Here is a 10350-nt window from a genome sequence, read left to right as displayed (position 1 = left end):
CAGATAATGGATGTAAATAAAAGAGGATCATGACACTTTAAAAGAGGATCTTTCACTACTTAAAAAAAAAAAAAAAGCCATTGCCGTCCAGTCGATGGGGACCCTACAGGACAGAGTAGAACTGCCTCAGAGGGTTTCCAAGGAGCAGCTGGTGGATTTGAACTGCAGGCCTTAACTGAACTCTTAACCACTGTGCCTCCAGGGCTCCCAGATAATGGATGCAAATGAAAGTGACCCTGACACTTTAAAAGAGGATCTCACTACTACTAGGTATAAATAAGGTGCAAACAAGGTGCCCAATAGGAGAGGACACAAAGATTCCAATTTCAGATGATTGTTTGAACTAGATCTGAGGGTGGGAATGGGGTCCTGAGAGAGAGGCTTCCTCCCCGAAGGATCTGAAGATGCCGCTTACGGGAGAGGCCTTCGGAAGGGCAGCCGAGACCGCCGCAGAGCAAGCGAGGTCAGCTGTGCAGAAAGCGGGCAAACACTTGGACGGGCAGCTGAGGACATGAGGAGAGAGAAATGGAGACGAAGGTTTCAGGATATTCGGGGCTGCCCACTTGGAGTTTTCCGAAGCTGGAGGAGGATTGGTGGATGTCACTTTCATAGTTGACCTTTTAAACGCTGCTCAGGCACTGCTGTCCGGAAAGTGCGGGGATGGGGCTGCGGGGCGGGGCCCTAGGCAAAAGGCCAATAGAGATCCGGTGGACAACTGCGAGATAGGAGAGAGAGGGCTCCCCAGGTTTGGTGAAGGGACTTCTGTAACCCCGGGGCTGCTCTGGGGAGTTCCTGCCAGAACTCTACACCCCTCTGCAGAGCAGGGGAGACGCCGGAGTCTAACTTTGGCGAGTGTCGTTCCACGGTTATTTAGTGCTTTGCAACCGGGGTTGGTAGAGAAAATAAGAATCGTGAACTTTTCCATCTCCGCTGCCGACAAGGGCAATGGCGGTACCCAGGGATGTGGATGGGTGGGACTCGTCCGCCCCTCCTTCCCTGCCTTCCCGCCGCCGCAGTCGCGGGGCAGCGGCGCCAACTCTCGGCGAAAGGGCGCTCGCGGGCTGGGACCCCGCGCTCTCGGCTCCCGGGGGAAGCCTTGTTGCCAGGTTGAGTTTAACGACTCCGCCCGCACGCAGATTGTCCCGGGCTGAAGGCGCCTTCTCTGGCGCTCAGGCGCGAGCCGCCCCTCCCGCGCGGCGGCCTCGCGCTCCTCCCAGCCCTCCTGCCACCCCGCGGCTCCTCCCCGGCCACGCGCCTTCCCCGACCTCTGAGCCTGCACACTCAGCCGGACCCGACCCGCCGCCTCCGAACAGTCGGCGCGAGGCTCCCGGGCCGAAGCGCGCCCCGAGGCAGGATGCAGGCGTGCAGGGGCGGCGCGGCGGGACGCCGGGCCTTTGACAGCATCTGTCCCAACAGGGTGCTGGAGCTGGCCGGCCGGCCTCTGGGCAAGCCGAGGAAGTTGGAGAGGAAGGTGGGGCCGGGACCCTGGACGGGCGGGGTCTGTGCGCCCCAGGCCCAGGGCTGACCGACGAACACTGTTTCTGTGCCTGGTTAGTTCGCCCCTCCGCAGAAGTTTTTTCCTGGCTGCAGCGGCGGCAGCCGGGTGTCAGTGTACGAAGATCCCGGGGACGCGGGGCCTGCCGAGCTCCCAGGTGAGTCCCGTGGCCCCCCGCGCGTCCCCTCGGGTTTTCCGCGCCGGCTGAGTGCGGCGCTCGCGGTCGGAGGAGCGTCTCCTGCTCTGGCTCTGACGCCCTGGCCGGGGTCCCGGGGCAAGCACTGGCCGGGAGACTTAGGGTTCCGCGGGCGCCTGTCTCTCGGTCTCCCCGCGCAGCCCTCACCACCATAGATCTGCAGGACCTCGCTGACTGCTCCTCGCTACTCGGGTCCGACGCGCCGCCTAGTGGTAACCCCACAACCTCTCAGGTACCACTCCTTTCTCCGGGGCCCACTTCGCCTCACGCACCCACCGGAGGGTTCTTTTCCGCAGCCGCTCGGTTCCAGCGGGGAGCACAGGCACACCCGGCTGGTGGGGGAGGCATTGTGCGGGAACCTGATCCTCGGGGATCCGAAATTCTCCCTCCCTCATATGTAACAACGGCCGCTTCCTGGAGCTCTTCTGACCAACTCGGGACAAGGGGCTCGCCTGGAGGGCGCCTTTGCGGAGCCGGTCTCCATTCCCCTCCCCATTCATTCCCTGGAGCTGCAACGAGGAGATGGTGGGTGGGAGAAAAGTTGAGTGCTGGGCATCTGATGTCTGTCCTGTCTTTCCTCCCAGCACCTCCTTCCCGGCTATTCACTAACCGTTTCCATTCCATGGACATCTACCGATAGTGGAGATCGGTGATTAACTTCTTACTGAAGACTGGAAAAGTGGAGGAGAGTTTGCATTTGGGGGCAGAGGCAAGAGGGAGAAAGATTCTGGAAGAAATGTGACAGAAAACGCTCTTCCTCTGCAGAGACGACCCCTCAGCAGTTGGGCACTTAAAAAAAAGGCCCTCTTCTCCCTCCTCCAAAGGCTCTCTTCGCTTATCCTCATGGAACAAAGAGACATTTGAATTTGTTTCTTTCCTCCAAAGCCTGTCTTAGTTCCATCCCTCTTCTACCACTTGCCAGGGTTGATGATGCTCCCCCAGGCAGCGGGTGGTATCTCCCAGCACTGGTGTCTGGGAGACCAGAAGCCCGGCTCATCTGTGGGCTATGGAGTGCCCAGAAGGACAGGAGGTCTTAACAGCCCACAGAAGAGTGCCATCTCCAGCTTCCTGGCAGCAAGTGCTGGGCCATGAGGACAGGCCCAGCACAGAACTCTCCAGAAGATGTGACCACCTCCTGGAGCTGGGGTGGTGGTGGCGCAATATTCCTGTGTCTCCCAGGGTCAAGGGCCTCTTGGAACCTTGGGATAGAGCCCATGGGGAGTCAGGATAGGTGGCTGCTGAGAGCAGAGATTGTTAAAGCAAGAGGTGGGAGTGGCTATTACCCTGCAGAGGCTATTTTATTGCTCTTCTTAGACCTAAACCCTTCTTAGACCTGGAGGCTCAAATAAGGGAAGACACTGCCTCAGTATCTTCCACCTGACCCAGGGGCCTGGTTTACTCCCTCACCCCAACATGTTTATTTTGCAAGTAGCAAAAACCAAGCAGACTCTTGCTAAATGTTTAAGTATACAGAATTTTAATTTGACATCATGCCATCTGTGTTAGTCATTTTTGCTGTTGTTGTAGTTACAAAAGTGCTAGATTTTTAAAAATCTAATTGGGAAGGTAGGATTCAAAGTTTCAAGTACAGAGCTCACAGCAGATGGACCAAAAGGTCCAGGATTTTTCCTGGGGAAACCAGAGCTGGTGGAGAGGGAGAGGGGCCCTTAGGGGAATATCCCCTGGAAAGACAACTGACCAGTATGACCAATATGACCACTCTGATCGTATTTCCCAGGCCCCTGCCTGCTGAGGAAGGTGGGTTGAGAGAGGAAGTGCTCCAGAAATGTCTGAGGTCCAGGATGTGTCAAGATGGGGCTTAAAGTGGGAGGAAACATCTCCTGGGCCCCAGTTCCTGAGTTGGCCTCCTGCCTCCTCATGCTAAGTAAGGCCTTTTCCCAAGCCTCTTCTGAGGGAGATCTTTAGCCCATGGAGAATGAGTCTCATTTCTGGCCCCTTCAGCCAGGACAGAACTTGTGCTACATGATTTGTCTGAGGCCCTCAGCTCTTCCTTTCTAAACCATTTCCCCTTATATAGCCTCAGTTCCCAAATGGTTGCAGGGGCCTCCATGCTTCCATCTCTCATCCCCATGGAAAACTGATAAACTTGTCTGTTCTTTGAAATTAGAGTCAGAATAAGTTCCTCTTCTCAGAAATATTTGAATAGTAAAGAAGAAGTGCTGGGAGAAGAGTATGATTAACACAAAGGAATGAATCAGTAATAGTGGAATGTCACTGCAGTCAGTAGAACAGGTATTTCTAACGGGAGTACTGATGCATGCCTCACACCTTGCCCCTTGAGACACTCCTTTCTCCTTCCCAGTGCTGTCTTTGGTGGAAGCCAGACTTTCTCAAATGGAAGATAAACACTAGAGGCAATGAGATTTAGAGTAAAGAGGGTTAAAATAGGCATCAGTTTTCTTGAACAGGAGCTGTGATTCCATCGTTTCCTAGGTGGGTTCTTTTGGGCAACTAAACTCTGAGCTTCAGCTTCTCCATCCAGGAAGAGGAGTCATTTCCCAGCCCTGCCAACTTCCAGGATTGATATGAGGATTAACTGATTCCCTGTAAAAGTTTTGTCAACTGTCAGTGTCCACAAATTAAGGGAATAAAAAGGCTCCCGAGCCATCAGCCTCTTACCACTTACTTCCTCCTCCTCCACCCAGACACACTGCGGGAACCTAGGGGAGCGTCCAGTTCAAGATGCCAGAGGCATATCTTGAAAAATCAACTCAACCTATTTGAGAAACTGAAAATTATAGTAGGAGCCATCCTTGCTGTGGGCTGAAAGAAGCGCTTTCCATATCATCCCTGACCTCTTAAGTTATAGCCTGCCTTTCTGTTCCTTTATGTAGTGGGTGTGTGTGTGTGTGTGTGTGTGCGCGCGCGCGCGCGCGCGTCTCAACGGGGAACGTGGCTTCAAGTTACTGCTTTGAAGGACCCCACACGCTGTCGGGTCTTGGGAGGAAAGACGGGTGTTCTCACTCTTGGCTCTCTGCTCTAAGGGCGGTGGCACCTCGGCCTGGCCTGTCGGGGGTAAGTCTGAGGGTAAGGTTCTGTCGGCGAGTGAGGAACGCTTGGGGTCTCACGAGGAAGCTGGTTGGCTAGTGACCCGCCAGTGAGGCGGGGCGCGGGGCCGTGAGAGCCGCCGGTGACTCGGCTCTAGAGTGGGGCCACTGCGCCGAGCGCGGAAGGACCGACGCGGGACACAAGGCCTTGAACAGTCTCCGCTCCCTGTGGGATGTGGGGACTGGAGCCTCACGGACCTGGTCCTGGTTCCGTGCGTGCCCTCGCCACCATGGCGGTGCAAGCCTGCTGGGCTCCTTGCCCGGGAGAGAGCTTTGATTTGCATGTACGAAATTTGGCTGCGAACACTAGTGTGTGCAGATCCGCCGCTGAATCGGGGAGGATGTCTGTCCCTCTAGGACGTGTTCTGCACCCTCCAGACTTGACATTAAATAGTTTACACCTTTGCTTTATTTCAGAGCCATTCTCTGCAAGCGGAGCCGGACTTTGTTGATCTGCAGGATTTCAGAGACACGGTGGATGATCTTATTGCAGGCAAGTCCAGCCTCCTTGCAGTTAAACAGCGGCCAGGGTGTCCCACACCCCAGATTTCGTGGCCATAAAATACCCCAGCCAGCTGTCAGTGACTCGTCAGCAACAACTCAAAGAGGCTCGTTCACAGTTAGCCTCCTCTCCCCGCCACCCGCTCCTTAATGCAGAAGATGAACGGCTGGATCTGGAGCTTTCTCGGTTCGCCCAGGGCGTTCTAGCAGAGGGAGCCCACGCTGTGGTGCGGTGAGGGAGCGGTGGAGTGAAGGAATGTGGACAAGAGCGAAGGCGCTGTGTCACTCTTCCAGGCCCATGCAAATTTGCCCTGGCCACCATGAAGGGTCAGTTCAGTTCAGATCAATTCAGTAGACAAAAATTGAGTGCCCACTGTGTGTGTACAGGATAAATCAGGGAGGGCCTGGGGACGGTAGGTGTAACGGAGTGAGGGATGCTGTAGTCAATAAAGAGAAACTTCCCCCATAAACCCCTTACCGGCGTGGTGTTTCGCCCCCCACCCCCGACGCAGGGCACAGGTCAGAGGCTGTAAACCCAGCTCACGCTCTTTCCCTCAGACTCGTCCTCTTTGATGTCACCCCCCTTGGTCGATGGAGACTTCCCCTTCTCGCCCTGTGATGTGTCGCCGTTCGGAGCCTGCCTGTCCCCGCCGCTAGACCCGCGGGCACTGCCATCACCGCCGCTGTGCCCTCCAGACGTGCCCCCGCCGGAGCAGTACTGGAAGGAGGTGGCCGACCAGAACCAGAGGGCGTTGGGGGACGCGCTCGTGGAGAATAACCAAGTAGGCGGCCAGGAATCCTGGGGCGGGGGCAGAGGGATGGGCGCAAGTGGTGGTCACCCTGGCCGCGCCAGGGCACAGGTGCGCCCCTGCGGACGTCAGAACCAGTGAACCGGCTGGTGGTCTTAGACTTAGCTGCTGTTGCTCCAGCGGCTCCGCCTCAGCTTCCACTGCGCTGTAAGGATTTCTAAAAGGGCCTCCGATAATTTTTGAGAGCTTTCTAAGTGCCTGGCATTGTGCTTATAAATTTACTTTCTACTCTCGTTTAATATTCACAACCACCTGTGGAGGTAGGTACAAGCCTCATTTTACAGAGACGGAAAAGAGGCATCGGAAGGTTGAACTTTATATCTGGATTAGAATCTAGATCTGCATGTTGCCCAAGTCGAGGATTAATTTCTATACATTTTGTCGAAATGCTTGGTAAAAAAAAAAGCCAAAGAACCGATTATTATTTTCACCTGTGTAATGCCCTTGGGTCCTCAGTTCCTGACAAGACGTTAGGATCTGGGTTTATTTCATGCAGAACATGCAGACGAGACCGAGCACGGTGGCCTGAATGTTTGGGTCTCCTCTCCCTGCAGCTGCACGTGACGCTGACCCAGAAGCAGGAGGAGATTGCCTCACTCAAAGAGCGGAACGTGCAGTTGAAGGAACTAGCCAGCCGGACCCGGCACCTGGCCTCGGTACTGGATGTAAGTGAGGCACAGGCATGCAAGACTCTGCAGGACGTCGGAACTGTTCCTGTGCACCCCCTACCCCACTGCCGGTGTTGGGACCTGGCGAGGCGGGAGGTGGAGGGCGGCTAGGGAGAAGCAGGGCGAACCTCTGGAAGTTCGCTGAGCCACCTGCAGGGGGCGCGTAAACCGCGCCGAGTCTGCGCGGTGTGCTGCACGCTTGGGTCGCCTTTGAGCTTCTGCGACCCAGCTGGTCCCGGAGCCGCCCCCTTCACGTGTCTCAGTGCACTCCTGCCCCATCTTTCTCAGAAGCTGATGATCACGCAGTCTCGGGACTGCTGGGCGGCGGCAGAGCCCTTCCAGCTCAAGGCGACGACCAAAAGGAGCCTGGAGGAGCTGTTCAGTGCTGCCGGCCAGGATTGTGCCGAAGTGGACGCCATCCTGAGGGAGATTTCCGAGCGCTGTGATGAAGCCCTGCAGAGCCACGACCCCAAGCGGCCGCGGCTGCAGGCGGAGCCCGCGAGCACCGACGGCAGGCCCGGGAACTTGCACGGCGCCTTCCGTGGGCTGCGGACTGACTGCAGCCGGAGCGCGCTGAACCTGAGCCACAGCGAACTGGAGGAGGGCGGCTCGTTCAGTACCCCCATACGCAGCCACAGCACCATCCGCACTCTCGCCTTCCCCCAGGGCAACGCCTTCACCATTCGGACAGCCAGTGGGGGTTACAAATTCCGCTGGGTCCCCAGTTGAACTGGGACACCGTCCCCTAAAACCTGCTCTTTAATATTCCAACTGAAGCGTCTGGCAGCTGAGCGGGAGTAGCTGGGACTGTTTCCTGAACCTGGCTACTCAAAACAACTCTCTCTGCAAGGCAGATGCCACCCTGGAACTTTTTAAAATTTTTTTCAGGAACAAAAACGTCTTGATAATATTGTAATTGATACAGCAGCGTATTTAAAGTTCTGGTACAAAATATCCTATAGTCCTTCCCCTTTTCACTGCAAAATATAGAGTCAATTTTTAAAGTATTTATTTTTAGCAGCTTTGAATTATGTTCTTTAGAGCTGGAAGAGACTGAGAAACGACTTAGTTACTTTTATATTTAAATTATGCCCGAGTTTTATAAGAAGAAAACGGATGCTCCAAAGGTTAAGTCATTTTCCACAATAGGAGCCATTTCTGGAAACTTCCAATTGCTCTCACTCTTCATTTACAGGTTGTGGGCACAGAAGACAGGTCTCTGGATGAATGTTTCAGTATATCATTGAACTTCCCCAAGTGCTGAACGTTACTCTTGAAAACTTTTTTTCCAACTGCCAGAGGCAATGAAGTAAACATGCAGGTTTTCAGCCAATGAGCTATCAAAAAATAGGTGCTAAACACATTTATTTTAAACGATCCTTCATATAATTCTGTGACATTTGTGGAAAATGTTATAGCATTTATATATTCAATTTTATTTGTGCATACTGAATAACCACTAGAAAAACGAACTTAATAAGAAATCTGTGTCATCTTAAGGAAATGGCATTTACCACACGAGGCAGTGCTCACCCTTTTTTGCCAGAAGCTGCGTGGAAATGTTAGAACTTTAAGTTCCATGGATAAAACTCAAGTGCTCATGAACGTTTTACATTCCTTGGCTTGATCTTCTAAGAAAATTTACATGTTATACAGTCCCTTTACTTTGACTTTTCTAAAATTCCCTTTTGTCTGGGGTTCTTATACTCTTTTGAAATTATGTGAGTGGCCTATGTCAAGCAGTGATTTGTTCCCGACCCCCACAGTTCTCAACATGAGGGCTCCTTTTTGCATTTGAGGGCTCATCTTGGGCAAGTTTCCAATCCTGTTACACCTCATTGCTGGTTCTATCTGAGTGGAGATATCAGGTAACAGGTGAGTTGGGTAGTGTGGTGGAACCTGCTCCTCCAGTTTGTCATGTGTAATGTTATCTGTATTTAAATAGCTGTTTAGAAAGAAAAAAAAAGAAAGAAAATAGATCACATTTCCTCATATTTCACCTAACAGGTCAACTCTTAAAAAATACAGTGGATGGTCCAGACTTTTCCACACACTGGCTCAAATAGAAAGTTATTGCAGTTCAGGATCAGAAGAAAAGAAAAACATCTTAACCCACCTTGAAAAACAATTGTTTTGTCAAAAGGAGTCCTTTCCCTCTTCACTCCGAAATTGTTGTTGTTAGGTGCCATTGAGTCGGTTCCAACTCGTAGCGACCCCTATGTACAACAGACTGAAACACTGCCTGGTCCTACACCATCCTCACAACCATTGCTATGTTTGAGCCCATTGCTGCAGCCACTGGGTCGATCCATCTTGTTGACTATTTTCATAATGCATAAACTTCAGTGACTGAAAATTTAAAAATTATATATATTTATATGTATTTTTTGTTTGACTTATGCTTGGATTTTTAAAAATTTACACTTCTTACTGCCTTTCGGATTTCATCCTTATAATTGTCATGTCAACCATCAGCTCCTCTAACTGCCTAAGCATCTAACATTTCTGGGGGTAAAATCTCTCCTGTGAACTAATGGCACAAATTATCAATTTTGCATCAGTTAGCAGTAGTAGAATTTAAAAATGATTAGATTAATTCATTCATTCAGTAGATATTTATTGACTGTTACTGAGAATCTCAGTGATATAGGTACTAAGGAAATAGCAGCGAAAGAACAAAACATGAAGACCTGCCCTCCTGGAGCTTACTTTCTCCTGGGAAATGATATATAAAGAGCTATGAAGGAAAATGAACAACAGTAATGAGGACAGAGACTGTCAGCGGCAGGGGATACTATTTTATATAGGGAGGCCTGGTCAGGGAAATTCCCCCTGAAGGTGACATTTGAGCAGAGATCTGAGAAAGTGAAGGAATAAGCCCTATGGGTATCTGGGGATAGAGCATTCCAGGCAGAGGGAATAAGCAAAGGCTCTGAGGGCAAGTGTGCCTAACTGTTCCAGGAACAGCAAGAAGGCTAGTGTGACTAGAGCCAAGTGAACAGGGGAAAAATGGCGGATAATGAGGTGAAAAATACACCATCGCCCTTCTAGGCCTTTGTGAGGACTTTGACTTTATTCTGAGTGAGATGGGAGTGTTAGAGTTTTTCAGCAGAGGAGTCACAGGATCACACTTACATTTTAAATGGAGTGCTCTAGTTTCTTTGGGAGAATTGGAGTGGGGGTAGTCATGGGGAGGCAAGAGAAGCCCATCTAGAGACAAATGGAATAATCTCAGTGAGGAATAATGATAATTTATACCAAGGTGGCTGTGGTAGGCAGAATACCAAAAAAACCAAATTCGTTGCCGTCGAGGCACTTGCAAATCATAGACCCTATAGGTCAGAGTAGAACTGCCCCATAGGGTTTCCAAGGAGCAACTGGTGGATTCGACCTGCCGAACCTTTGGTTAGCAGCTGTAGCTCTTAACCATTACACCCCCAGGGCTATAGGGTCACTATGAGTTGGAATCAACTTGATGGGAATGGGTTTGGTTTTTTGGGGGTTAAAAGATGTTTATGTAGTAATCCCTGGAACCTATGAAAATGTTATGTTACTTGACAAAGGGGAATTAAGTTATAATGTTATGCAAATGATTCTTGTGAGTTAGGATTGA

General features: G+C 51.7%; 1 protein-coding gene across 1 annotated transcript; it reads left to right on the top strand.

Annotated features, from left to right (window-relative positions):
• Positions 1-1298: 1298 nt before the first annotated feature.
• Positions 1299-7487, top strand: MCIDAS (multiciliate differentiation and DNA synthesis associated cell cycle protein). Its single transcript, XM_049863818.1, has 7 exons — positions 1299-1471; positions 1556-1652; positions 1832-1923; positions 5177-5252; positions 5819-6042; positions 6624-6734; positions 7026-7487. Exons 1-7 carry the CDS (start codon positions 1355-1357, stop codon positions 7464-7466), a joined length of 1158 nt encoding a protein of 385 aa, XP_049719775.1. The 5' UTR covers positions 1299-1354; the 3' UTR covers positions 7467-7487.
• The last annotated feature ends 2863 nt before the right edge of the window (positions 7488-10350 follow it).

Source organism: Elephas maximus, chromosome 2 (assembly GCF_024166365.1).
Source record: "Elephas maximus indicus isolate mEleMax1 chromosome 2, mEleMax1 primary haplotype, whole genome shotgun sequence".
NCBI classification, from domain to species: domain Eukaryota; kingdom Metazoa; phylum Chordata; class Mammalia; order Proboscidea; family Elephantidae; genus Elephas; species Elephas maximus.
This window is presented reverse-complemented; position numbering and strand designations above follow the sequence as displayed.